Source organism: Euleptes europaea, chromosome 13 (genome assembly GCF_029931775.1).
Source record: "Euleptes europaea isolate rEulEur1 chromosome 13, rEulEur1.hap1, whole genome shotgun sequence".
Taxonomy (NCBI): Eukaryota; Metazoa; Chordata; class Lepidosauria; order Squamata; family Sphaerodactylidae; genus Euleptes; species Euleptes europaea.
In genome coordinates, this window is record NC_079324.1 from 27,427,982 (window position 1) to 27,455,048 (window position 27,067).

General features: G+C 40.2%; 1 protein-coding gene across 1 annotated transcript in view; it reads right to left on the reverse strand.

Moving 5' to 3' along the window:
* STAG2 (STAG2 cohesin complex component) overlaps nt 1-26,625 on the reverse strand; it is a 42,745-nt gene extending 16,120 nt beyond the window's left edge. The window contains exons 1-22 of the mRNA XM_056859177.1: nt 26,500-26,625; nt 21,750-21,828; nt 19,650-19,811; nt 18,114-18,210; nt 16,840-16,916; nt 15,984-16,188; nt 15,184-15,335; nt 13,574-13,647; nt 13,344-13,467; nt 11,046-11,144; nt 10,869-10,948; nt 8,031-8,138; nt 6,933-7,044; nt 5,149-5,266; nt 4,373-4,476; nt 3,566-3,658; nt 3,226-3,315; nt 2,675-2,878; nt 1,649-1,719; nt 599-686; nt 432-512; nt 24-116 (exon numbers count right to left, since the gene is read on the reverse strand). Coding sequence (XP_056715155.1) covers nt 24-116; nt 432-512; nt 599-686; nt 1,649-1,719; nt 2,675-2,878; nt 3,226-3,315; nt 3,566-3,658; nt 4,373-4,476; nt 5,149-5,266; nt 6,933-7,044; nt 8,031-8,138; nt 10,869-10,948; nt 11,046-11,144; nt 13,344-13,467; nt 13,574-13,647; nt 15,184-15,335; nt 15,984-16,188; nt 16,840-16,916; nt 18,114-18,210; nt 19,650-19,811; nt 21,750-21,828; nt 26,500-26,543 — 2,355 coding nt within the window. The 5' untranslated portion in view covers nt 26,544-26,625. The remainder of the gene's footprint in view (nt 1-23; nt 117-431; nt 513-598; nt 687-1,648; nt 1,720-2,674; nt 2,879-3,225; nt 3,316-3,565; nt 3,659-4,372; nt 4,477-5,148; nt 5,267-6,932; nt 7,045-8,030; nt 8,139-10,868; nt 10,949-11,045; nt 11,145-13,343; nt 13,468-13,573; nt 13,648-15,183; nt 15,336-15,983; nt 16,189-16,839; nt 16,917-18,113; nt 18,211-19,649; nt 19,812-21,749; nt 21,829-26,499) is intronic.
* Nucleotides 26,626-27,067: the final 442 nt, after the last annotated feature.

The following is a 27,067-nucleotide window of genomic DNA, read 5'->3' on the forward strand; positions in this document are numbered from 1 at the left end:
CGCCAGAAGGTTCAAAGACTAACCTGTTCTTTAACAGCAGTATTTACATTGGTAAGGTAGTGCTGGCAGATTTGACAAAATACCCTCATCTGCTTTTTTAAGCGCAGAAGGTCCTCCTGTAAAAAAAAAAAAAAAAAATAGTAAGCATTGTTGTGACCATACTTGCTTGTCGCAGAGATCTTGTTGCACTGCAGAGAAGTAAACAACAGAAAACAAGAGATCCAAGATTCAATTTAATGTGGAATCTTTGATCAGGCACAACAGATTCCTGCCTCCTCATGCCCTCTGCCCCTTCCTCTTTTTCCTGTGCTCATCATATTGACAGGCATTCCAAAAGATGCTTACATGGCAATGTAGCGTACTTATAGTTTACTAAACTGTTTCCAGGCAGCGCAACTGTAAATTGCTAATAGCATCAGAGCAAGACTTGCCTTTGTAGAGCTGCTTTCAGTAATTTTTGCTAGCTGCCACAGGATTACATAGTGAGTACACTGCAGTGCATGAATAACAATCTGTGAAATGAGGAAAAAAATGGTCAGCACACAAGAACTGTAATGTTTTATTTTATTTTTAATTTCAGCCCTTTTTAAACACTGACCTGTTCGGGCATATCTCCATTTTCAATTCCTGTTTTTAATAACTTGTAATTGCAACCAAACAAGTCCCACCTTGACAGATCATGAGCACTGAAAAGAGAAAAAAAAGACAAGTGATAACACTGTAAATAGCTCAATTGCATTACACAGCCTTTTCACTTTGTAATTTAACAATATCCTTGCCGTATGCTGCACACAGCAGCTGCCCTCAGGCAAATACCCAAATGAGCGCACCTGCAACACAGATAAGAACACTGTCAACACAGATTTTTGTTGTGTTTAACACAACACCTAGCCATGGAACCAGCAACGGGCATGGCTCTCCCTCTTTACACCCATATCCACTGACAGGAGTATATTCAGGCACATCTTCCCTGACTTCACAGCGCTAACAACGAAGACTAGCAATGAAGGCTGCCCATGTACCAGACTTTGGGTTGGATCCCATGAACTGCCTGTGAAAGGAGCTGATGTTCCAGGATCTCTCCCCTCCCCCACAACCCAGCCCCTTTCATATCTCAGGAAAGTTTATTCCAAGGACCCATATGGCCATGTGGATTGGGTAGCTGCAGTGGAGAGAACTCTACTCACAGAAGAGTAAGAAAGGACCAGTCTTGTTCTTTTCCTCCTTCCCACTGCAACCACCTGACCTGTGAGGCTATTAGTCCATGCTGGTCCCTCAACACCAGGAATAAACCTTACTGGAGTCAGAAAGGGCTCTGAAAGGAGGTAGATGGGGAGTCTCGTAATCCTTTTGCCACAGGTAGAGAGCCATTGCCCTTTAATGGAGAGAGAGTTCAAAGTGGGGATGGGAGAAGAAATACCTGGACGTATGGAGCAGAGAGTCCCTTTAGGAGCCCCATTACGACTTATACACATGCTTGCTGTAATTATCATAACAGCTCAACCACTGCTTATGAATAAACATAATGGTTGCACATTTTATTTATAGTTGTCCAAGTAATTTTAATTACAGTTGTCAAGAGTAAATGTAAATTTATATTAAAAATGCAGAAAAGTCGCAAGTGTGGGTAGACTGTTCCTCTACTTACTTATGAAAAGCCGTGATTCGCTTTAATGTTGATAAGACTTGGTAAGCATCATCTTCATCAGGTTCTTCACCCTGTTAAAGAGTTACACTGTTGCAATAAAAGCAGGGACTTTCAAAAACTGCAATTTCTTTTACGTTATTAAGAACAGCTTTCCACTACCTCCAATACAAAGCTGGCAAAAAACAATGAAAACTATCAATGTTTTACACAAGCATGCACTCGAGCCAGATATATACCTCCTAAACAGAATTATCGCACATCAAGATAATTTCTGCAGGTGTTGGGGTCATATTAGAGGTAATGAGAGGCAAATAAACATCTCCTTTTCCTTCCACTGCCTGTCATATATTGCATTAAGAGAGAAAACTCTCACAATCCAGGGTACACCTTATAAAAGCCAAATCCCCTGGTGATGTGGTAGAGGTCCTGAATTTGCCAACCTGCCAATGGGCAAAATCAGCAACTGCCCATACACATGCCTTTTCCGTTGTGGCCCTCACCTTGAGGAACGGCCTGTCTGAGAAGGTAATGAAGGGATCCCACTCTCATAGCTTTCCGCGAACTACGTAAAATTGAATTCTTCAAGAGAGTTTTTATGCAGGCCATAGACTTGCACTATACTAAATGATTCACAAAGTTACTCAGGAAAAATAATTACAGATTGTGGTCTATACTACTGTGAATAGCTTGCTGAAATTAGAATCCTACTATGGAATTTTGCATCATTTCTTTGTGTCATGTTAATATTTAAGCTTCGCTTCAGTTCTGTTTCTAGACTTCTGGTTGAGTCTACAACCTAAATCCTATTGCATTGTTTATTGAATATCCCATTCATCGACTGCATTGACTCACTCTGTGTAATCCTTCTTGATCCCAAGTGAGAAAGGTGGACTATAAATAATGTAAATAAATAAAATTTTCACTGCATGCTGTGGTAAATAAGAGTCTCGTTTAACTCTGCAAAGTAAATACACACAAAAAAAGAAATACAGAATTGGAATAAGATAAATATGCAAAGCTACAAACCTCTTGCAGAAAATCTTCAAGAAGTCTATTAAATTTATCTGCCAGTTCATCTATTAGCTGACTTCTTGCAATATCAACTCTGTTAAAGATTGTGAATTCTTCATTGCAGAGCGCATGGTATGTTTTAGAACAAGCTTCCAAAACATCTGTGTCCGTGTGCTTTTCTACAATATCCCGGATCTGTCGCAATAAGGCATCCAAATGCTGCAAAAGGTAACCCCGCCCCCAGAAGAGGATGATAAATTATAGCAAACAATTTTTTTCAGGTGTGTTTGATCAAACCTGAAGCAACTACAAGGTGACAGTGTTAAAGCACCAATTCCTTCAAAAAAGGATGTTTATGAACATTAAGACATTAGATATGCCCAACTACTATGATATTGATACACACCTGAAACCATTTATTCCATGGTTAAGAGTTCACTAAAGCCCTGCTGTAGAAACTCAACCTCAAGACAGGCTCATGTATACAACCAGCAGTTTAAGTGCAGGAGGATTATTCGTTCACATTTCATCCCCATTAATTCTCCTTTACTTGTAAATTAGCTTACCTTTTCTAGTCGTCCTGTTGTATAGATTTCCAAATCAAAATATTGCGGCAACTGTAACAAGTTGGTGACTTTTTCCGCATCTACGGAATACTGTGAAAATTGAGACAAACAGTTAAAACGGGAACACTTTTTTGTAGAACACATGTTCCACATGATCTCAAACTGAGAATTTTGTCATGAAATCTAGAAGGCTCACTGTCAGTTAATAGCATAAAACCATAAACAAAAAACACAACTCCTTTACATGAAATCTTATTTCAAAACTCTGCAAAAAGCATTACAATGCTGCGAGCCATCAGAAGTGGAACTGAGCAAGCCCAATAATAAACAAATGACTCACTTTTGCTAATAACTGAGGGAGTGCCACAGCAAAAAGTTCCGTGATTCTTGTCCTGTCGTCCAACTGTGCTTTCTTCTCCTTTGCTGTAAGTACCTAAGTTATAAACGCCCAATAAGTAGGGACACAGCAGTTCCTTAGTTCAATCCCAGCTAAGGAAACTGTTCAAACCATAAGATCCCTTTGAAAATAAAGAACCAGAGCTCATATAGACAAGCAACAGCAATGCCAGATTCCATCAATGTGATCATCTGATGTCTACCCTGAGGACAACCATGTAGAGAGAATTTGGCACAGCACAAGTGAACTTCTTTTAAAATTTTAAGACATGTTAGCTGTTGTAGCAAAATAAAATGAAAGCACAGAAGCACCTTAAAGACTAACAACATTTATCGCAATATGAACTTTCATGAGTCACAAAAGCTCACTGAAATAAATAAACCTTACCTAGGTTTTGTTCATTCTAGTCTTCAAGGTAAAAGGCAACCTGACAACTGCAGACATCCTCTGAGGCCCTGCTTTGTTTTATATTACAGCAGGGTGGATTTGATTTAAATCAAATAGATTTAAATCACTAGTCAGTAAGACTAGATTTTCACGATTTAAATCACTAGTGAGTAAGACTATATTTAAATCATGGTTTTCCACATAAACATCACTTCTTATGATATTGGTCCAAACACCCAACAGGATGATAACCTATCATGACAAGTCCTTTGTGACCAGAAAGCCTCACTGAAATTCCAAACTAGGAGAAAAAAAATTAACTCTACAGTCAACAATAAAGATTTCCAACAAAAAATACCATACCCGCTTTCCTGTGCCTCTTCCTACAGGAGGATGACATTCAGCCGCTTGCCGAATTGTACAGAGCATTATTTCAATTAGTGCACTTTCCTGCTTGTCTGTCAAGGCTGAATTTTGGGGGAGGAAAAAGAAGATTTCAAACAGCATATTTGTATATGACAGCTCAGATTCACATCACAAGAGCTAGAGTTACATTAATTGCTTAACAGCGGGATACTAAGTAGTGAGGTATTTTAAACTTTAACCTTACAATGATTCCCTCATACGTCTCGCCGCAGTCACATCAGCATTAAGCAAAAAACATAGCAGGAGAAGAAATATGTAACAGTCAATTTAAAATTCAAGTTTGCAAGCCACGTTAAAATTCTAGCATTTGAAAGTGTTGCATTATTGATCAGCTGTTTAGTAAAATTCCCATTGTGCCAGTTTTTCTTAATATAAAACTACTGTACTAGTTCTGTTAAAAAATGATTTCAAACAATCATAACTCCAATAAGGAAAAACTGAGCTGGACAAGGAGCAAAAAAAAAAAAAAAACCCTCAACATACTCACTACTACAACCTACACACACTAACTTGAGAATAAGTCTCACCAAAAGAAGTGGGATTACTTCCAAGTAAGGTGCAATAGATCCATAGTATATTACAGCGAATGCCAGGGAACCTGAGTTTTGTACACAGGAGATTTTGCTTTCATGTCTATGACAACAAACTTGTACATGTTCAGGGCAAAAACACCAAAAAGGCTCAGGGGAGGAAAGAAAACAATGAACTCTTACGTTCTTCTCCATTGAGTGGTTCCTCCAACAGCAGACTATTCATACATTCCCAGTCTTTCAAGAGGTCAGTTGCACAATCCCACATGCTGTCCACCAAGTAAGCCGCATGCTCATGTAACTAAAAATAATTTACCTGTATTTAACATGTTGTCGCATAAAAATTATACATGCACCCCAAAGTTACTACTGAGTTTGAGCACTGCAGAGGCTGTGACTGACACCAACACTACTTACTTGCAAGGTTTCTTTTTTATCCTAAACATATATATCACAAAACAAAATGGGCAATATGATGGAAAATGGTTTCTTGACTATGACCAGATACTGTGGAGGGTTTTTTGCTGTCAAGTCACATATGACTTATGGCGACCCTGGTGGGGTTTTCAAGTCAAGAGATGTTCAAAGGTTGTTTGCCCTTGCCTGCCTCGTAATCAGGACCCTGGTAATCCTTGGAGGTCTCCCATCCAAATACTTGCCAGGGTTGACCCTGCTTAGCTTCTGAGATCTGATATGATTTTAAAAAAATATTTATATGCCCCCCCACCGTAAAGCAGGGCTCAAGTGGCTAGACACATATTTATTTTATTTTAGACTTATACCCTGCTCATCTCCTGAGTTTGCAGGGCTATGGGCGGCTCACCGCAGCTCAATAAACAATGATTCAATAATGGTAAAACATACAAAACCTTACAAATACAAGATAGTAAAATATCCTGACCAAAATACATCATCAGTATGCACCCAGAAAATCTACATCCCAGACTTCTATCAAAACCAGGTGCTACTACTGATAAGGTGGGAAATTGACCTTGACTGTCCTCAATGGAATGCCTGGCAGAACAACTCTGTCTTACAGGCCCTACAGAATTTAGAAAGATCCCGCAGGGCCCGGATGTCGTCTGGCAGGAGTTCCATCGTGCAGGAGCCACTAATGAAAAAGATCTTGCCCTTGTTGAGGACAGTCCAGCCCAGATATGTACAAGCGCTGAATTTGAGTTCATTCACAAGTTCAAAACAATGGACCCTCAATGAATAGAGACATAGGATTCTTATCTCACTACAAATGCTTCGGGGCAGAAAATTAGCATTTCCCCTCTGCTCTAATCGAAATTATTACAACATGCATTGTACCTGAAGACTCCAAGATCTCCATTTCTACTCGAATCTGTCAAAGAGAGCTTTGACTCTCAAAAGCTTATACCCTGAAAATCTGGTTGGTCTCTAAGGTGCTGTGTGTGTGTGTAAAGTGCCGTCAAGTCGAAGCCGACTTATGGCGACCCCTTTTGGGGGGTTTTCATGGCAAGAGACTAACAGAGGTGGTTTGCCAGTGCCTTCCTCTGCACAGCAACCCTGCTATTCTTTGGTGGTCTCCCATCCAAATATTAACCAGGGCCGACCCTGCTTAGCTTCTGAGATCTGACGAGATCAGGCTAGCCTGGGCCGTCCAGGTCCAGGTGCTACTAGACTCAAATCTAACTAATCTACTGCAGACCAACCTTCTGAAACTATGTACAAGCCCTGATGCCTTGAAACTTTAAATGACATAGCCATCCTTCTGAACATCTGGCTGGCTTACTAAATAAATTTCTGTTTATTCAATAATATGACCTCCCAACTGGTGCAAAACAGCTAAAATCTGATCAGTTTTGTGTACTTTGCGCACTTGTCAGATACTTCTTACTAAGCAGAAGGTGAACTGTAATTTGCCTTGGCATCCACATAGGACCATAAAACATTACTGTCAGCTATTGTTACAGAAAATGAACAAGATACTCATAACTTACTTCACTTTCCAAAAAGAAAAATACTAATGTCTTGACAAGATTAGCATTTGGGCCTTGTCTTCCCCTTCTTTTAAGAAGTCCATCTTCTTCAGGTTCTCTGCGACTGAAAAGCCTTTAAAAGCAAGATTGGGAAGAACACCTATTAAATAATATTCACTTTCTATCAGACACCAAAAAAAACCTGTGTTTCAATCCATTAAAAAGTTTAGACCAAATTTTTAAAAGCAACAAAATTTGCTACTGTATGTTTACCTTTACAGGCTCATTGAACATTTCCTGATGAACACAATATACTATAACAGCCTTTTATTTTTACTCTCAGTGTTCACCTCGCTGGTTGACCATAGCACCACTTACCCAAGACACAAAATGGCTCCATTCAAGTTACCATAGTGAGCCATGATTTCTGCTAGCCATAGTTGGGAACCCAAATCACAGTCTGAACTTATCACTGTTATTCATAGCTACTTGACTGTTTCCTTTTCTATCAGTCAGCAGTCGGCCTCCAGAAGCAAAGCAATGGTCATAACTCGTCTGCAACATCATGACCAACCAAGGCTGAAACTAACCAACTCCACTGTAGCAGTTTGCAGGCCAACCATAAATAGCGTGTCAATTCAGACATCACTCTGAACAGATTACACATCCTTAACCATGGTTTTTCATATAACTGAGCCATAAAGAAGTGCCATCAGTGGACACCCAGCCCACGCCCCCCGCAACAGGGTCATGAGACAATGGAACTTAAACAACTGCCTTCCATTTCCTTACATCATGGTGAATAAGCCATCTGGAATAGTGCTGCTTGGATATGGGTTGGATGAGCTTTACCCCTTTCAACATCTCAAGCAATGTCCTGCTGGAGCTAACACTTATACAACTCTTGAGTGAAAATGATAGAAGCAACGGGGATATAAAAATCAGGCTAGGAATCAGGCAAGAGGACATTTATACCATTCAAAATAGTTAGCACAGGATCAGGTGCTTGCCAGCCTTACTGGGTGCACTGAGAGACAATTTAGCATACATGGTTACTGTAATTACAGAAGTACTACACATTTCAAAAAGGCTCCTATACAAATAATTATTCACCCTTACTTTTTATAAAGAAATTCTCCTGCTGCTACAGCTACTGGCCGATGAGCTGAGTAAACCAGATGATAGACATTTTCACAGTCTTCTGCAGTCAGAACTTCTTCACTACTCCTAGAAATTGGAAAAAGTTGCATTCAGAATATATGCGGGGGGCAGGGATGTAATTAAAGATACCCTTCGAGTTTGAGACACAAATGTTACAATAATTCCAACCACAAATGTTCCTGCTTTGAAATGTTACATTTAATTATCAATAGTTAATCATATGCTTGTGTACACCTAGTTTTTCCCCCTTTTTGATTACATACAACTCAGGTAAATGTAAGGCATATTAGAATGAGGGTTGCAGATTGATGCCTTTTTCAACATTTATCACTGTATTTTCTGGTTACTTTGCAACAGACAACTCCACCACTCCAATCTTGAATAATTCCAGCACTTGAACTCCAAATGGAAGAGCATCTAAAAGCTTTTATTATGCAGATGCCTAAATGCCAAAAGGTTTTTCCTGACAAAGATGTTAACTTAAATTTCTTTTCTATTACCATTCTTCAAGTAGAAAAATTAAATTGCCCAAAGTAATTACAATAAAACAAGTCATTTTGATATAATCCCCACTACCACCGCTTTTTTGTGCCTTGTAAAAATCTTTTAATTTGGGGTGGGCCTTTATTGTAATGTGATAATCTTTTCTTTCTCTGAGTGCACTTGGGTCCCCTTCTGGTGGTTCTTTGTTGTTTATCCGATGTTTTACTGTTTGTGCTACTGCTATCCTTTTTTATTTGCTTTCAATTTTATTGCATTTAGTGTTTTGACTCATTTGCAAATTTCTTCATACAACTGTCAGCCATCCTGAGTGCTACACTGCGGCAGGAAGGGGGAGTATAAGCAATGTAATGTTCTAAATGAGGAAAATATACCTAATAATCAGATGTAAAAGACAGCCAACTTTCGCTGCTCCCTCCGTTGCCAGAAATGGCTGTCTCCAAAGCCAGCAGCATTAGTGGCAAACAGAGAGCGTACTGAGAATTACAGTGGAATATTCTTCTAATGTTATTTGTATAGTGGGAGATGGGCTCCCTCAGATATGTATTTTAATACACTTATAATGAAGTAGAATTGGCTATAAAGTGATTGTCAGGGCAGTTCAAATTATTATGTCAAACTGAAGAGTCAGGGTGGATCAGATGATTGCTAATTACTTGGTAACTGCAAGGGCTCAGAAATCTGGGGAGGCATGGCTGCACTCATGCTTTTTAGGTTTTAAAGGAGTTGGAATGCAATTAATCTTCTGAAGTAGACATTTTAGAAAACTACATGACTTCACCAGGACATACATCCAGATGTCAAAACAACTTCTGTTTAATTAGAGTTTTGCTGGCATTGCGCACAAACACAGCTTGCTCACTGAATTCTCCTCACTCCCCCCAGCTCCCTCCACCTCTACAGCACGAAGCTTGATTGAACACTTCCTGGTTTGATCAAGCTCCAATGTGCCACATCTTCAAGTGCCTTGGTAAACTGGAATTTATTTCTTGCCACAAAATTCGCTTTTGGGGGAGGCAGCACACCGCTGACAAAACTGTTTGAGAATTTGCGAAGACACCAAACAGCTTTAAAAGAACCCGAGCCCCTCAACAGAATGCCAAGGATCTGAAACATTCATACTGAAAATTATTTCTGGTTCTTACGTTGAAAAGAAAACACTTGAAAACTTCCTCAAAGATAAATATATTTCATGGCCTTGCACAAGTCATTGGGTAGCCCAAAAATGTGAACTTCCAGCAACGTTTTGATAGTTCATACTCTGTAATGTGAATGTTGATCTAGTTCTCAAATTAAGTTCTGAAAACTGGCATCACAAAAGAAACGTGCTATGTCTGGAGTCTCGTAAAACTACATGAAGAAGCAAGGCTGGCATCCAAATTTGGCAATGACAGCAGCTGCCAGGCCCCCAAGAAGAACCACCAGGGCCAACCCCTGCTCTGTTATTGCAGCAGCAGTATTACACCTCTCTAAGAGATGACACCTTCTCTACTCTTTGGTTTGTAACCCACTGGGCTTCTTTTCTTCCTCCTCCTGCTCCAATGAAAAGCAAGGCTACACAACACTGCTCACCCACCCTGTGAAAAAGCAATGGCAAAGAACAGCTGCAGCCACTCAGAAAGAGATTGGTGGACAAGCACTGACCAAGTAGAGGGGTGTGGCTCAGCGGTAGAGCATCTGCTTGGCATGCAGAAGGTCCCAGGTTCAGTCCCCAACATCTCCAGTTAAAGGGACTAGGCAAACAGGTGATGTGAAAGACCTTTCTCTGCCTGAGGCCCTGGAGAGCTGCTGCTGGTCTGAGTAGACAATACTGACTTTGATGGACCAAGTGTCTGATTCTGTATAAGGTAGCTGTATGTGTTCAAGTAACCGAACAGCAGTCCCACACCACTGCAGCTTGGTTCATCCATGAGCCTAGATTGCTGATTGAGCAACTGCTACCACTTGCAGGCTCCTCTCTCTTGGAGCAACGATTTGAAGAGAATGCTGGTGAAACCAGCTGTGGTGGCAGCGGCAAGTGCTTTCCTCTTCCTGCTCCCCTGTCAGATTGGGGGGGGAAGAAGCCCGCTCGCTTATCTTACCTACCTAAATGAACAGCCGGCAAAGTAACAAAGATAAACAAACAGCCAACACAGCATGCCCTTTTGAGTAGCTGGTAGCAGCAAGAATCACCACCTGCTTTTTGCATGTTGTAAGGGTCCCGATAAATGAGGTCCTTTCAAGACCGTCCCAAACTGGCAAACAAGATATATAAATGCCGACAAATGGTTTTAATGACTGGTCTGAAATACTTACTGTAAAACAAGAGTAAGTAGTTTTATTGCTTGTACTGCAACATCATATTCTTTGTCAAGAGTCATAGATACAATCCTATCCTAAAGGAGAACAAAATAGTTTGGAAAATGACAAAAATGTTAGAAACAGGAAACGTAGAGTGCTACTTTAAAAAAAATGCTGTCAAATAATACTAACCTTGAACCTACTCGTGAAGAGTTCCAATTTGGAATTAAGTTCTTTATTATAATAAAGTCCTTGCAAAGCAGTAAGGCATTTGAGTCTTACCTCCCCTTGCTAAAACAGAAAAAACAGAATAAAGTCTGAGATATGTGGGATCTTAAACACAGCATATTCAATAGTTCTATAAACGTATTATAGTTTATCAGTTCTCCAGGTTTCCTACTGCTGTAGTTGTTCTGTCAATGGAGTAATCAGTAAGTAGTTCTTCTGATTATAACAGGGAATATCCCTAAAACGAGCATCACGTAACAGAGGTTGGGTTCCGAAAAGGAACAATAAAATCTCTTACCTGGCACCCAGCAACTGACAAAGTTAACTAGCGTGCCAGATTGCAGCTGGCTACATTGATGCCTACTCTCAAGGAACAGAAGACTATGAAAGAGCGGGCTCTAGTTCCTTGCCATGGGCACCACCCACTCAGACTACTGCCAAATAACCAACAGCCACAGCTGCAAGCTGGCCAAGAAATGCTGCCTGCTCCTCCACTACTGGCTCTGATGCAAGGAGGAGCAGGCAGCGCTTTTCGCCACGAGCACCTGTTGGGGGCTGGAGGCTTCCCCCAACTTGGTTCAACATGAGAGGGCAATATGGGCTTGAGGGGGAACCCTACTCACTCTGTCCTGAAGGTCCGGGAGACCAGGAAGGGCAAGACACAGTTGGAGGGTGAAAACAAAGGTTGGGGAGATGGCAACTGCAGCTTAGCAAAGCTGCCATGACCGCCAATGTTGCCATCAACTGGCACCACTCACCCAGGAGCTTCTGAGAAGCTGGGCTGGAGGAATGGGGAAATGGCAGGGCAAGGAGGGATGGCAACATCTGGAGCTAGGCAGGGGAAGTGCAGGAACCCAAGCACAACCCTAGAGGAGGTAAAGGGGCTGGTGGGAGCTGGAGTCGGGCAGCTGGGCTGCGCCCAGCAAGGGAGAGAGGCTGGAAGGATGAGCCAATGGCCAAATGAGCAGCTGCAAGGATGGTGTGGGAGGTATGGAGCTGGCAAGGAGTGGAAGGAGACAGGCGATTCCCCAGCTTTTATCTCTTCTGGGAAGGAGGAGGAAAAGCAGACTGGTTTGAAACCTAAAGGAGGTGGAGCTAAAGAAGTCTGTAAAAGAATCACTAATGCATGTGGCCAGGGAGGATAGGTAGGCTGAACTCTGAATGGGAGCCAAAAGAGAGTGTATTACAGAGACAGCCTGGGAGGAGGAGGAAAAGAGTGACTTAACCCCCTTCCCAATTCTGAGGCCACAGGAGAATTGCATCAGCTGTTGGCCAAGTGGCCGAAAGTGGGACTCTTACAGCAGGGCGTGGGGGATCTAGCACCCCAAGGGAGAGGTGCCCATAATCAGAAGCTAGCCAGGATGCCTTTTAGGCTTCTCCTTCACTCAACTCTCAGGGGACCGCAGGAAGCAGAGGAGCAGGCCGCATATTGCCATTTGGCCCAGGCTGCTGTAGCAGTGCCAAGCAGGTGATGATGGAGTGGCCACATGTTCTGGCCATATCATGGCAACGGCTGTTTCACATTCAGTACTGCTGGCTGGTAAAAACTTGATTAACCAGCAGTTTGGGTTACCCAGAATTTCCCAGTTAACAATGTCTGCACTGTACTCTGCGGGTGCCCAAGTGTTTGAACGCGCGTAGTGGGATTTATATGTATCACACACGGCTTTCTGAATGTCTCTTCACTTTCAAAAGTAGTTTATCATGCCATGGACATAGTTAATACTATTGAGAAACACAAACAGAACGGCCCCTTGGAAAAATCAGTTACTTGTGCAGTTCTTTAGATTCCAGTCAGTCTATACACCAACCACACTATACTGCGAAAGTACATCAGATAGCGAAATACCTAGCACATGTAATGACCCTAAAGCTATCAAATAGCTCTGATAACATAAGTTTACCTTTGTGTTACCACAAATGTATAAAACCTTTTATTAATTGTGTTTATCCTAAAATTGTTCATTTCTTTGTTTTTTCTGTTTCTCTATATTATGAATGCTTAAGACTTCATCAGTGAGTAATAAAGATTCAACAATAATTTCCAATGACTTTAGAAATATTTTGTTAGATACGTCCTTTGCCTGGACTTCTTGAAATGTAAAATAATACATCTTTATTTGAGCAGTTCATCTCAATTCCGGTCTACAAAAATATGAAAACCAGATATAGCAGGGAGCATGGGCTTGTTTTTTAAACTTTGTTCATGAAACTCTGCATCGCTTCTAAACTGGAAAAGGTACAGCATACACAGCACCTTACCTTGTCATGCATTGTCCACCCTACATATTTTAAATAGCTATCATTGAGGAAGGCATCACTATACATTTTCATCCAGATCCCAATTTCTTCAATACAAATTGCTCTTATTTCAGCTATTGCATCTCTGTAAGAGGATAAAAGGTAGAGGAAATTAAAAAATGTGACAAAATGTAAGAAATACTAACAAGTAAAGCTTACAGGACTGGATGGTACACAGGAATTAAACTCACCGATATCTATGAACAAATACACCTTTAAAAATTGCGTTCATCATATTTTCTATTTCATCCTGATTTTCCTGAAGCTGAAAAACACAAGTATTAAACAAACTATAATGTTTATACTCAAGGTTACATATTACCTCTACTTAACACCGGTATGATTTTTAAGACTATTTCAATAAAGGTGAGAATATAGTTTTTTTGTTTAAATATCTGGCAATTTTCTCCAATGAAACTGAAATGATATTAAGGTTCTAAGACCCTGGCAATCAAGTTTAACTGTACAATACCATTATATACACTTTAATGCTGACAGGAACAAAAAAAAAATCACACATAATGGAAGTATGCAATTATGGCAATGAAAAGGCTGGGTACATGTTTAAATGAAAAAAAGTTCCAAAAACACTTCAGAGTATCTACTGTTGGACAGTCACAATTTATAAGAACAGATCAGCTGCTATCCCAAGTGGTGTCAATATACCCACTGACTGTATACCCAAATGCAGAATTCTTTCATCTTTCTAATCTAGAGATACACAACAAGTAAAAGACATTGTTCTGTGGAAGGGGGAGCCTAAACTTTGGACACGGTCTCACAGTGCAAACGAGGGAATTCCTTATGGAGTTCCGCAGGGCCTGTAAAACAGAACTGTTCCACCAGGCATACGGTTGAGGCCAGCAAACGTTCTTACCATAAAAGCTAATCTCCCTACCTTACCCGCTGCTGCTGAACAACTGCCTACAGGCCATGCTGTGGCCTTATATTGCAATGTTACGCGCCATTAGAAATTATGATTTCAATTGAATAGGCCGTTTTTAACTCACTGTGATTTTATGGTTTTCACTGTATGTTTTAAGGTTTGTGGCAGCCACTCCGAGCCTGGCTGGCAGGGGAGAGCAGGTTATAAGATTGGTATAATAAATAAACAAACAAATAAATATATCCAAGCTATCTTAAGGTCTTAGCCAAGGTAACATCACGTAGAAAGGGGGATTCAACAAACAATTACGGTCCATCATATTTACTGAGGAGTGGAGCAGATTGATTATTTTGCCAATTTATACCATTTATGGAGAAGATTTTTTTAAAAAGTTGTGCCTTCCGTTTATCTCCATCACTGTTGCCCGTGGGTTTACACTAACAGAAGAAATTTCCATCAGTGGAGTAGGATTTCTCTGCTTCCCCCCTCCCACCCAAGATGCCCTCAATTGCTGCTCCTGGGGAATGAAGACCGCCAGGAACTGCATGAAGGAGGAGCTGGTGGTCTGCCAATGGAGGGGATGGGGGTGGGGGGAGAGAATAAATTTTTAAACCCCATCTGTCAAAGGAAGGTTTCTACTGGATTTGCACACACCCTTTTTCCTTGGGGGGGGGATCTATGGCAATATATTTTTAACACATATCAACGAGCAAGAGATGGCAAGATGTATTTCACTATCAACTGACAGCATCTTCCCCTTCTGCAACAAAATATCTGGAAAATGATCAGTACAGAAGTTTTTTTTAAAGAGCTTCACAGAGGCACTGTACATGTAAATTATAATGTAAATTCTGTAGGTGCTCTCCAATTTTTTTCAAAACCATTCTTGACTGTGACTGTTAGCATAACTCTAACCTCCTTCCTTTTTTGTAGTAAGAGTTCCAGTCTGTCATTAGCTCGTTTTCCAATTATTTTATTTCGTTCTGCTTCATACTGTCGTTGTGTATTGTCCATGTTAATGCTCAGATTTAATGCCACATTCACTAATGCAGTCATCAGTTTCATAGCTGAAAAGTACAAAATGATAAAGGGGAGGAGAACAATTACATTAAATGATTTTTTTTAAAAAACCAACAACACTGATATTAACCAATGATTTAAGAAAAACATAGACACCCAAATGCTCAACATAGTTTGAATGCTGCACTCCAAAGCATGTAAAGAACCCTGATTTATTCTGTACCAATTCCTGTTAAACAATCTTAAGTAGCAAGAGTGATAATAGCTTTTGCCCAAAGCCCTGAAGAGCTGCTTCAACTGGGCAAGGTGAAACAATGGTTTAACGTATCTCTTTATATTTAGTTACCATAGCTGCTAGAAACTAAATGATTAAAGTAAGTGATAGATGAAGTAATATAAATGACATGATTCAAGCACTCGATTTTCGGGTACTTCTGAGTGCGCACTGCTCAAATGTCAAAAGCATGGCTGACCAACAGCTCTGGGAGCATCCCCACTTAAGCAAAGGGCTACCCAAGGCTTAGAAGCATTTATCTTGTTCTTTGTCACTATGTTCATAATTTCACCAGTCTCAAGGACAAGTCCTTCCAACACCAAAAAACCTCCTTAAGTCCAATGTACTAAATTGCAGAAGCAGTCGAGTTTGTAGAACATTAAAAGCTGAGTGGATAAAAACCCTTCACAGAAATTCTTACCTGCCAGTGTGCTAGTATGTCGAAATGCCCTGACTTGTGAGTCTGATAGTCCTGTAAGTAGCGAAATGACTGTGTCCATCATATATTCATCATATATGATGCTATACTGACACTGCCGGACCAACACGCCAATGAACTCACAAAAACTGGATTTAAATTTCTTCCATTGAGGACCAGCCATGGTAAGTGGATAGTCTCCACTATCCTACAACAGGAAACATCTATATGTGAGCAACAATTAAGTAATTCCATATTTTAAATACAGACCAACTAAATTCAGATGATTTGAGGAATCGTAAGAGCAAGAAGCTTAATGTATATTTCAGCAGTCTTTCATACCTGGGTGATTTTTATCAGAAAGAAGGAACACTGACAGCTTTAGCACTGCCAAATAAACAAAATGTTTTGAGGCATCATTTGCCCTTCACAATACAGCCAAGAATTCTGTTCTCCCTACATCATTAAAAATTGTCACAGAATCAAAATGTACAAGGCAACAGGTGCATATGCACTCATAAGAATTACAATAATTACTCAAATTGTCTTGGGAAAGATGTTATTTAAGGAAAACTACACTGCCTTGGTGATAATTGACAAGTAGTTTATATAAGAAAATATGCCACTCCCAAAAGAAACTAACTTTTGTGCAATGTTGTAAGAAATCAGTGGAACGTCCATCTTTCCTGCATAACTACATGAATTTGGCCTCTGTAGCTCCAGTACCCACTTACAGTTTACAATGCTTTCACTTATCAACACTTCCCCCCAATCAATTACAAATATATTTCCCGGAACACTTAGATATAGCAATATGGTTAATTTCCCAAAATTTTCAAAGTGTATATGCATGAGTTACCTCATCAAATTCTTCAGTCATTTTCCGAATTATTTCAGAATTTTGCATATGTCGAAACATTTCTGCTGTAACAACCCCTACAAAGTATAGATTGTAAATTAAAATCACAGCCATAACAGAAGTGAAAACTCAAACCAGGAAACAGTTTAAATATACTCCCATCATTTTGGATTTGAAATATTCAAAATAAGGGAGAGGGATAAATCTCTCACATGCATGCACATGCACACACAAACCAGTATAAAATTAAAACTTGTTTAAAATCACTAACATTTTAAACAATTTTATATATTCTGTTGTACACCACCAAACCTTCAGAAAAGTTGCAGAGATAAACAGCAGATCCCTGAAGCAATATGCCACTTAACACTCAGTATCAATACTGTTACTTCTCACAACTATCTGATCTATTTCTAAGGATACCTAAGCAATAATAGTCCAAGTAAATTGACTGAAAATATGCAGTATTCTCAAAGGCCTCAAAATATTAAACAGTCTGTGAGTCACTATCCCAACATGGGGTTCTCCCCTTGACACATCTCCTGTGCCTCACGGCTAACAGGAAGGGAACGACCTAGCAGGGCCACAAGTTGCCAATCCCAAGCGCACACATTAAGCAATGAAAACATCATTATCAAAAGCCCTGGGGCTCAAGCTACAACTTTTCTATCACACGCGAAAGGCATATTACAGACTGGACCATGCCATCTGAAGTAAACATTAAAAGTTATCTAATCACAAAACCCTAACTTAATACAGACATCAAGTCAAACCATGGTCTGCACTACTCATCATTCAGAGCCCAAACTATGTTTGTGTTTCAATATATAACAGACAAGCTCATGGCTATCTGCTCTGTTTTCTGGCACTTAACTTCATTCTGTGTATCCATGGCATTGATGCTTATAACACAGGAAGTAGTGCTGCAATCATGGTTTCTGAATTCAGCAAGCTGTTGTTAGCACAAATCATGGTTCATAAACAAACTTCTATAGTTTGGCATGACCTTTTGAGTCGAGCCACTCTAGCAGGCCACACAAACACACACAACTTCTTATAATCTTAACTAGCTTTACAGAACATGGGGGGGGGGGAAGAGTGAGGAATAGCTAATTACAAAAGACTGGGATGCTGAAAAAAGGAAGTTGTGGAGGACAGGAAGCCCTAATTTCAGTAGGATGAGGGAAAAAACTGCCTGTGCTATGTACAAAAGGTATGCAAGCAGAGTTTAAAAGGTTGCGTACAGAAGTGCCAATTCCAAAATGAAATCTTACCTTTGCAGCCTGAACACTGAATAAAGAAATTGATGAGATCAAGAAGTGCTATATCCCTGTCATGCTTGTATGACTCTATCCAGTCATCCACTACAGACTAGAAGAAAAGGAAATGTAACCACCATTAAAACTAAGAGCGAGGCATGATACTGGCGTTATTACACACTCCTCTGAGAGCATGGTAGAAGCGCCTGTTTAATTATATTGTTCACTCTACGGTTGGAGAAAAACTGACAAGCATTAACCCCGTGTGGGTATGCGAAACAGCTGCACTGAGCTAGCCACGCTGTTTGCTTTTCTCCAAGCTGTTTCAGCGCTGCCATCTGATACCTCAGCGCTGATTCTTTCAAGTCAGCTGAGGAACAGAAACCTTCACATATTAAGCAACAGACTGCTACAAACCACAGCCTGCCACGCTTTCTTTTGGCTGCATTGAAGTGCAACTGCTTATTGAGAGTGCATAGCTCTAACAAGTTATGTGGACTCCCTCATTGTTTGTTATATTGCTTATGTGGTGCTTTGGTAGGAATGTATATTGGCAAATTAGAGCCAAGTTGTTAAATGAGCTATCGCGTTGTTGTTTGTCACATTATTTTTAACCTAAAATTGATAAACGGTTCTGTTTTCTTTTAACTCACAGAATATTTTCTAGGAGATATACAGTACAATCCTGTACAGTTATTCCAGTTTAAGCTCATTGATTTTAATGGGTTTAGACTGGAATAACTCAGCATAGGATTGCACTGTTAACCTTCCTATTTGTTTTTCCAAGCACAAAGAGTACCCAGTAAAATGTTTCAACTAACAGAAGACAAACCTTATAACAAACATTTATTTGTCTAAAGGATTATGAAAGTATTCAGAATTAAATGCACAAAATTAAAGTCGCTATATTTCAAGTGGAATAAACCTTTATAGTAACCAGGTTATACCTCTGAAGCAAAGCAAAGTAAAATAAACTCAATTTTCACAAGCCGCTGGGGGGTATAGTGTTTAAAAGATGGATTTCATTATTCTGTGTATGTCACCTCACAGAGAGATGGGGATTTTTGACACCTGTTTTTAAAATTGTGGATACTTCTTACAGAAGAGCCTGTAGGACAGGTAGCAACAAGGAAGAATTCAGTTTTTTCTTGATGTTACATTACCAAAATAATTCAGAACAGACAGTCTCATTACATCCTACAAATATGCATAGAAGTAGGCTGTAAGTATACTTCAGGAAGATCTGTCATGATCAACGAATGGGCAGGAAGGCATAAAGGAGGGAGATCTTTGATACATTTGAAGCTGTTCTACCTGTAGTAATATTTATAATTTAGAAACCAAATTATAAATAAGGGTACAATGGACTTCTGGGGTTCTTTCTTAAGAAAGGGCAATAGCATGTGTTATTTTATTGCTTTGCACCTTCACATTCAGTTCACAGCAACACAAAGCATGTACACTTTTTAAACTTAGTATCAAGGGTGCACACAAACAGCTATTAAATTGAAACTGTTTGCACATCCACTTTAAGACTCTTAGTAGGCTTACCTGCATAGCACTCTTGCCCATTTTAACGACTTCAAACAGCATCATGTTTTCCACACCATTCTGCTGGTGATGCCCATTCATTCGATTTGGACCACCAGGCTTTCCTCCTCCGTTTCCAACTTTCCCCTTTTCTCCTGTGCCTTTTTTCCCCTTTTTGCAGGTCTATATAAAGATAAAACAGCAAATATATTTATTAGTCAAAGGTATTAGGCTACATAATATGCAATAATGGGTGTGTATGCATATTTATAAAAGTGTTTTATTAGAGATCTAATATTAACATTAATCTTTCAATAGTTTTCAATTTCATGTTACTGTCAGCTACCTCAAGCAGGACTTTGAAGAGGACAGCATAGAAATATTATAAATAAATTAGTTATAAGAGTACTAAAAATGTGAAGGTCCAGAAAAAAAAAATCTAGAAAAATTTCTAGGGAAAAACTTTCCGTTTGTTTCTGAGGCCTTAAAAAAAATCCTATGGAAAAACTGGAAATTTTGGGGAATGCTGAAAAAAATCTATGACATATTTCCTCTTTTAGAATGAGTGAAATGCTTTTAAAGAGTATGTGGGCATGCTGTAAAGATTTACAGCTCTTAAATCCACAATACATTTCTGTACCTAGGAGGATACCTAATCTTCATGAGGCAAGCATGCAGGGCTCTCATAGCTTTTCAAATGTTACATACCTTCTGTTGTCCTTTTGACCTGACTTGTGGTTGACCTTTTCATCTTTCCCTGTGATGTATATCCCCACAAATTGGGTAAAAAGTAGCTTATTGCCTTGCTCGCTGGGGGCGGGGGGGGGAGATTAAAAGGAGATGGGGCAGAAACAGTACCAAAGCCCCAGAGGAAAACTCTGAAAGTTTTACTGAGAACTGAGTTTCCTCTAACTAGAGAGCAAAAATTAAGGTACACGTGGTAAGACAGCACAGGGTGAATCAGCTTGCAGTTTCCGCTCAAGAACCGGGCATATGTGTAATTTTGCTTGTACAAAACTAAGGCATTTATAACCTTTAAACTCAATAAATGTCAAATATTGCAGTTTTATATGCAGTTATATAAGTAATGCATTTTATTGTTGTCAAAGCAGTAAAATTAGTTTAGGTTTGATAAGACAGTAAGTATTGCATATATTTCAATTTCTCTCAAAATATCCATTTTTTTCAAAAGGGGGGGAATTTGATGGCTTCAAAAGTTATGTAAATTTTACATCTAAGCATGACAACCTACAGTTTACTGACACAAAGCTTGTCAATGTAGTTCAAGATTCTAAGAACTGCTACTGTTCCAGCAGCAGACTCACAAAGTCTTCTTCAGAAATGTCAGAAATGTCAGGACAGTCAGGAGGCAAGAGGGACTACAACGCTCGTGGACACCATGGCACCTGCCAACAGCTTCTCTGTTTTTAGGAAGTGGGTGGGGCTAGGCAGGGCTTTTGCCCTAAAAGGCTTCTGATTGGCTATTGGACATTTGATGGACACCATGGCACCCGCCAACAGCTTCTCTGTTTTTATTAAGTGGGTGGAGCTACGAAGGGCTTTTGCCCAGCAAGGCTTCTGATTGGCTATTGGAGATTTGATGGACACCATGGCACCCGCCAACAGCTTCTCTGTTTTTAGGAAGTGGGTGAGGCTAGGCAGGGCTTTTGCCCAGCAAGGCTTCTGATTGGCTATTGGAGATTTGATGGCCTGGGCAGATTATTTTTTAATGTTGCTTTAGCAGCAGCTATCACCACATTAAAGGATCTAAACTGCATTAAGCCATGGCAATCATTTTGTGGTTGGCTCTGCCTCCTGCAGCAGCCATTTTGTGGTAGCCATTTTGTTGCTGTGCCCACAGTGTCATGTCAGAATTCCAAACATGCCCGCAGGCTCAAAAAGGTTGGGGCTACAACCTGAATCAGCAAGTCTTCACACCATTCACCAGTATTAAACGTATCTACTCTCTTTGGATTCCATCTATATAGTAACATGAAAGCACTGTATTCAAAGGATAAAGCATGGTTCCTCAAATACTGGTGACACAAATAATATACTCAAATACTCCGGAATCGCCATTATGGTTATTCTGTATAAAGATCAATTTTTAGATTCACATACCTTTCCTTTTGCTTGTTTTTGATTTTTTCCTTCAATATCTTCAAAGTCAGTATCAGAAGAAAAGTAGGTTTCAGACTCCCTGAAAGGACACATTCTTCATTAGAGTTTCTTTACCTCAAGACTATTTTATTTCATCAACTACTGCTATTATGCAAACAGTGAATGATACACAACTTGAACTCCCTGGAGAACTACCTTCAATATGAACAAGTACAGGACTTGTCTCAATACTATGGAGCTTTTAAGGTGGATTTGTGTAGTTACTTAAAATACACCTTCCTTTCTCCCAAGCACCTCAGGATCCAAGGTAAGTAACAATATAAACAAAAATTAAACATTAAAACACACACTCTATTAAAACCACTCTTTAAGAAAACATCTTATGCTCCACTAGGAAGATAGTCCCATTTTGCCTAGGATGGATGAATTTTACTTCCTTCCCAAGTGTGTCAAAAACATTTCTCATTTAAACTGAATTAATGAAGTTCCATGTGTGACAGGTACAAAAGGGAAGCATGTCTGGTTTCTATCATGTTTCTTTGTACATATTTTACTTATCTACCTTAATGAATATAAAAAGCAAAAGTAACATGCAAAGAAACATGGTGGCAACAAAAAAGTTAGTGGGAGTAGTGGGCCTACAAAATTTGCAGTCATTACGTGAATGCAGAACCCATGTAACCCAGGGAACCTGCAGGCCAAATGAATAGTACTAGATATAGAAGACTCACCTGTACAAATTTGATAAGTGTAGTTATTTCACAAACAAGAGATTTTATTTTCCATTAAAGCCATCGTCTTCTGCTGCTTAGTGGTGGTGGTTTTTAATGTTGCTAAATTACTTTTATACTATTTACATTCCTGTCAAATTGGCATGTCTTAAAATTTTAACCACTGCTGTTTTAGGAGTTATAATACTGTCACTGCTGCTAGTTTTACTATTTTTATCCTTGCCTACTGCTTCCAAAACCTTATAGATGTGAGGCACTATATAAATATAATGGCTTGGATCCTATGCAGCATAAGCACAGCTACACTGCATGAACAATAACTTTCCTAACCCCATCCTCCAACAGCTCATCTATGAAATTTTGCCCTCTAGCAGTCAAAAGGGAGGGGGGAAGCAGCAAGATGAGCAAATCAGCAAAAAAACTCCCTCCCCCTCTTTTGCAAGCAGAAAGAGAGTTTAGGATTGAAGCCTATACTATAGGCTTTTGGCTATCTAGCAGGTAAGAATCAACAGTAAACAATACAACAACCAGAAAAACCCTTGGAATCAGATCTGCTACTTATTTTCTAAAACCAACCGGAGAGTTTCAGTGATGCTCAATCTCATCATAATATGTACTTAAGAAATAAATTCTACTGGTTTTAACGAGGCTTACTCCTTGGCAAATGAGCACAGGACTGTAGCCTTGAATATACAGTCAGACCAGTGGTCCATGTAGTCCAACACTGCCTATCAGACTGGCAGTGCATTTCACAATCTGAACCACAGACCATTCCAGCCAAGTTACCAATGATACTTTAACCAAGACAACCAATTTCTAACGGGGAACTATATGCTCTTCTTGACTATGCTATGGTCGAGGGAGAGAGGGAGAGAGATCACTATTCTGTGTAAACTCTACTCTGGCAAAGCAGATCCCACTCTATAAACTCTTGCGTTTTAGTTAGTCCTTAAGATACTACAGAACTCAATGGGCTGGGATCTTGCAGGTTTGTCCCATGTTACCCTCAGCACTGGTCAGGAGGCTGCAGTAAGGAGGGGGAAGGGGCAAAATCACTCTTTCTGCCTCTTCTATCAACGTAGCTTTGCTGACAAGAGGAAGACAGGAGCATTTTTGTGTCCATCCCACCCCCCACTGCAGCCTCCTCACCAACGTGGCCTTTATTTCCAGGGTTATGTGACCCATGTGAACTAAACTTTCCTGGTATCAAAAAAGACTGTAGACAGGATTGTGGTATGCTTCAATATGCACACTTGGAACTCTTGCAAGGGTGGGGGCATGTTAAGATAGTCCATCACAGAAGGCGATGAATCCACAGGGTTTCCTGATACCTCATGGGGATGTTCTGGTCAGCGAGGCTGGTGTTCCTGTCACAACCCTGATCAACCTGTGGAATGCAGAGATGACCCAGGCAGTGGACATGAGTGCTCCTGAATGCCCTCTTCCATCCTGTGGAGTCCAGAATGTCTCTTGGTTTAACCAAGGAATCTGGGATGATGAAATGGCTGGGCAGATGGTTAGAGCGCACATGAAGGAAAACTCAAAGCGAATGTGACCAAACACAGGTGAGAGGACATTATTGTGCCTACCCTGTGGTGGTGATGGTGGAAAAGCAAGCTCACTTCACCACCATTGTGTCCACACAATGCCGCCCGGCAGAGCTTTTCCGGGTTGTGAGGGACTCTTATCCCAGGCCCCTGTGGATGTTGATCTGGAAAGGTAGAAGCTCGCTGTGATGCGTTTGCAACATATTTGCAGGCAAAACCCACAGTTACTGTGACTTAGATGCCACAGTTGGTTCAGTTCAGTCAGACTGCAGAACACTACTAGTTGCATGGATGAATTTCAGACGGTGAGGCCCAACGAAATAGACAAGCTGCTTAAAAGTGTGCATCCCACCCACATCTAGGTTCAATCCTTACCCCGCAGGGTTGATAGTATCAAGGCAGGTTGGGTTGGTTGAGTGGGTCTGGAAAGTAATAAACACTTCTCTGCAGGACGATAGCATTACATTCACTTTGAAGGAGGAAGTTGTGAAATCCCCCCTAAAGAAGGCATCCCTGGGCCCAAACAAAATCTGTAACTACTACAATTCCATTCTGGGGCAAGTTACTTGAGTGCATGGTGGCTACATCATTTCAAGCTGTCTTAGAGACAGACTATCTGGACTCATTTAAATCCAGACTGAGGCCTGGTTTCAGAACAGAAATAAACTTGATGGCCCTTACTGATGATATGTACTGGGAGAGTGACGAGGGAGTATGTTTCCGTTGATTCTCCTGAACCTGTAAGCGGCTTTAGATAACTTCAACCAAGGTCCTTCTGGCCTTGGAGTGCCGGGGGTGGCCACACTTTGATAGTTCTGCTCTTACCTGACCAGCCAATTCCAGAAGGTGATTATGGAGTCCCTCAAGGATCTATCTTGTCACCCATGCTGTTTAGCAGCCATCCATGATATTTAACATCCAGAAACACTGTCTGGAGAGTTGCAGTAAATTGCCACCAATTTGTGGATGACACACAGCACTATTTCTTCTTAACACTATATGTGGGGCTGCCTTTGAAAACTGTTCACAATCTTTAACTGGTCTACAACATTACAGTCAGGTTATTGTCAGGAACTGGAAATAGGGATCATATTTCCTCTATTGAAATACCTCCACTAGCTGCCCATTTGTTTCTGGCCACAATTCAAAGTGCTGGTTCTTACCTATAAAGGCCCAGAATGGCTACGGGTCAGGTACTTGAAGGACCACCTTCTCCAATATTGTTCAGACTGCCAGTTAAAATATTTTACCCAAGCTCTACTTTCTGTGCCCTGACCTGCAGAGATAATGCCAGTGGTGACTAGAGACAGGGCTATTCAGTGGTGAACTCTCACCTTTGGTATGCCCTCCTCCTTGAAGGTCACCTGGTGCCTAACTTACATTAGGCGCCAGACCAAAACATTTCTCTTCTTTTAATGAATGTGTTTCTTTTTAGTTGTCTTTGGTCTGACCCCAGACTAAAGTCTGTTTCATTAATATCCTTTTAAACTGCTCAGGTTAAGTCCTTGCTTTTTTATTGGCCTTTGTTTCTTGATCTGTATTTATTCATTAATCCTGCTGACTCAGCTTGCTTACGGACTTTTTTTACTGCAGGAATTGTTTTAATGACTTGTTTTATTGACTTGATTAATTTTATTGTTATTGTTTTCATTGTGAACCACCTCAAGTAGGCTGGGGACGAGGCAAACATCCTAAATAAATATGCCGAATCTGCAGCTAATATTCAGTCATAACTAAATCACAAGCACTGAAGCCTTTCCTTCAAAGTAAAGCCTCACAGAAGAAGAAACAACTTCTACAGGCTTCCTTGGTATACTTTAGACAAAGAAGAATCAAGCTTCTGTTACTCACCTAGACAAACGAGACAGAGGTCATGCTCAGAGACAGGAAGCTTACTCCAGCAAGTGCTGTCCTATTTAAAGGACTGCTGCTGCACCAAAGGCTCACAGACCAATGAAGCAGAAAACCACAGCAGAAATAAATTACGATGTCCACCTAACTCAACACAAAATAAAACACTAACTAAGCACAAAAAGGCTATAGTTGATGGAGAAAACTCCGCAGAGAATTGTAAGCTGCTAAGGTGACAGAAGAGAAGTGAGCAGAAGGGTACCCTCCCCTCAGGGCAAATGCAGAGAAAAGTCTATCCTCGAGGAAATAGATCTGTGTGCCAATCCTTTTGGCTAGGTTCTACAACCTGTTCTACAGAGGGGTAGAACACATGCATGTGACTGCACAAAAACCATAAAAAATAATTAGGTACAGCAACTACACTTCAGTCATGACTAGATCATTCAAGGACAGCTTTAAACCCACATAATAAAATTCCTTGTTGATGAGATTATGCTATGGCTTTTCAGCTTGTGGTTTAATTAGCCACATATGTAATATTGTTTCTAGCAGAACAACCTGAAAAAAAGCTGGAATTAAAACATCTTTGTGGTTTATAATTTATAATTTTAGCTTACTTACTGAAGCAGAGCAAAATTAGTTGTTGCTTCTTGAGCTGCTATCATTTCTTCATCATCTTCTGGGCCACTATTGTATTAGAAATGCATTCAAAAAGCAACTGTAGACGGTAAGCGCACTTGCTCGATATTTCCTCCTCTTTATGTAGCAGTCTATACCTATGGGGAAAAAAGATCAACATTACACTTTGAAGAAAACAAATTATCACATAACTCATTTTATACACTATCCTTACTATTGTAGCTGCAGCCTCTTTTGATTATAACTTAAAAATCAGCCCAAGTTTATGTTATAATTTACCTACCTTTTAATTTTCCTTACCTGAGAGAAGTCGATATCAATATAGGAAAGAGAGCTACTAATCCCAGTACCTCCTCTTGCACTCAAAAAAAATCCTGCTAGATCAACCCATGTCCATCTGATTCAGCACCCGGTTGTTCAAAGTTCCTAGCAAGTCTAGTAAGCATGACCATAGCTTCCCCACAAACAAGTTCACAGGTACATTATCTCTGAATATTAAGGTTTCCTTTAGTCATCATGGCTAGTAAATGTTTGCACACCTATCCTCCCT